The 2,161-nt window shown below is 40.8% G+C and overlaps 1 protein-coding gene across 1 annotated transcript; it reads left to right on the top strand.

Moving 5' to 3' along the window:
* Positions 1-1,141: 1,141 nt before the first annotated feature.
* LOC131858066 (uncharacterized) lies at positions 1,142-1,756 on the top strand. The gene has a single exon (XM_059210990.1). The coding sequence runs from the start codon at positions 1,142-1,144 to the stop codon at positions 1,754-1,756; it is 615 nt and encodes a 204-aa protein (XP_059066973.1).
* Positions 1,757-2,161: the final 405 nt, after the last annotated feature.

The raw sequence follows: 2,161 nt of genomic DNA, 5'->3' as shown, positions 1-2,161 counted from the left end.
AAGCCAAACGACTATTAATGATTAAATTAGTGCTATCAGCAGTTCCAATCTATAGTATGCAATGCTTTCAAATGCCTAGTTCGGTGGGAGCAAAATTAGATGGGTTTCTAAAAAAGTTTGTTTGGGACGGGGCCAAAGATCATAAGAAGATACCTTTGATTAACTGGGATACAATGTGCATGCAGAAAGAGGATGGAGGCGCAGGGTTGAGATAAATGAGTATGCACAATTTGGCACTTGGAGTGAAGCTGTCTCGGAAAATGTACAAATGCCCCAATAAATTATGGTGCAAGATCTTAGAATTTTCACAATTGCAGACGTAGCCAGGGGCTCTCCCACTTGGAATTTTCTTTGGGATAGCAGGGGCATATTAACGAACCACATTTCTTGGAAGATTGGCAATGGTAATAGGGCCAAATTCTAGCGGGATTCATGGGAGGGGGAGCTGTCACTATTAGAGTGCTTCAAAGATTAGGATTGGGTCAACACCATCGAAGCCACTTGTGGAACGCAAGTTGGCAACTATTTTGAGAATACTGAACCTCATGGTATGAGGACTTGGAAAAGGGTAACTATTGGCAGTACACAATTGTGACAAAAACTCAAAGAATTACTTAACAACAGATCAATATTAGCATTAGATGAAGAGGACAACTTATTCTGGTGTGCAGCAAAGTTAGGGGAGTACAGTGTTAGGCTGGGCTATGAAATCCAAAGGCACAAAATCTTCAATCCAGACTGACCCAGTAAGTTATGCTGGAACAAATGGGAACTGCCCAAAGCAGGGGCATTCTTATGGGTTGCGCTGAATGGGAGGATACTCACTGGTGATAGGCTGAAAACAATAGGTATACAAGGGCCAAGTCGATGTGTTTTATGTAACAATGGGGAAGAAATAGTGGACCATCTACTTTTCAATTTCAGATTTGCTCAGAGGTGTTGGGATTGGTTCCTTGGAATGGTTAGCCTATTTTCAGCCAGAAGTATGACTCTAAAAGATTTCCTTGTTGCATGGCCTAGATCTAGTCAGTCAAAATGGGGTGTCCTATGGATAATTGGTCCAACAATGATTGTTTGGTATATCTGGAAAGAGAGAAATAAATGAATATTCAAAGAATCAGCCAAGCCAGTAGAAATAGTCATGGACAATCTTAAGACAAGCATAGAAGAAGTCATTTGTGGTAAGTCAAGAAATGTCAGAAAATTCAAATTCAATGATTGGGACATGGAAATGGAAAGGAATTCGTCTTTCAAAAATGCTTTATTCCATCATCCCAAGAAAAGAATCAACAGGAAAGAGGTCAAATGGGAGAAGCTGCATAGAAATTGGGTTAAACTTAACTTTGATGGGGCCTGCAGAGGTAATCCGGGAAAGGCCAGTTTTGGAGCAGTCATTCAAAATGAGGAAGGGAATATGGTGAGTGGTACATATGGCCATATTGACTGTGCTACCAACAATGAAGTAGAAATAAGAGCCCTTGAGGCTCGGCTTGTTCTCTACAAAGAGAAAGGTTTAACTAATGTACAGACTGAAGGAGATTCTCAGATAATTATAAATGGGGTGACTACCGGTAGGTTACTTAATTGGAAACTCGCTAAATGGCTGCCTCGGATTCAATTATTACTCCAAGCAATTGAGCCATATGAAATATCAAATATTCACAGGGAGGGAAATCGAGTAGCAGACCTGTTAGCAAATTTAGGAGTCAATTCACGGGCTACAGAAGTGACATTTGATTCCAAGACACTAAGTTAAGAGATTACAGACCTGTGCAGAAAAGACCTATCGATAAAGAAATGCAATGAAGTGGGATGATGACCCTTGAACTAGGCCTACGGTTGAAGGATAGATGATAGAATTATTGCACCGAGAATAGGCCAACCCCTCGAAAGATGTAGTGACGGCGGTCTGATTTACAGAGGATAGGCAGATGTGACAGAATGGTAGATTCTTGTAGACTGTGGGATCTAGATTAGGTTGGAAGAATATTCTAGAGTTTGTAAGTCTTTTTATTGGCCTTTGCAAGAGTCGAATGCATGGTTAAATAAGGTGCTTTGAAGGTATCCACATCTTGGATAGTGCCTGGGCAGGACTGATACTTAACCATGGCCTACTTTGGTAACATTGGATGCATGAACTCTAAAGAAACATTAGATGTGC

The sequence above is a fragment of the Cryptomeria japonica genome, chromosome 1 (assembly GCF_030272615.1).
Source record: "Cryptomeria japonica chromosome 1, Sugi_1.0, whole genome shotgun sequence".
Classification (NCBI taxonomy): Eukaryota; Viridiplantae; Streptophyta; class Pinopsida; order Cupressales; family Cupressaceae; genus Cryptomeria; species Cryptomeria japonica.
This window is presented reverse-complemented; position numbering and strand designations above follow the sequence as displayed.

Bases quoted from the DNA above. Each gene is read 5' to 3' on its own strand.
- LOC131858066 (XM_059210990.1), top strand. From the start codon at position 1,142: ATGGACAATCTTAAGACAAGCATAGAAGAAGTCATTTGTGGTAAGTCA.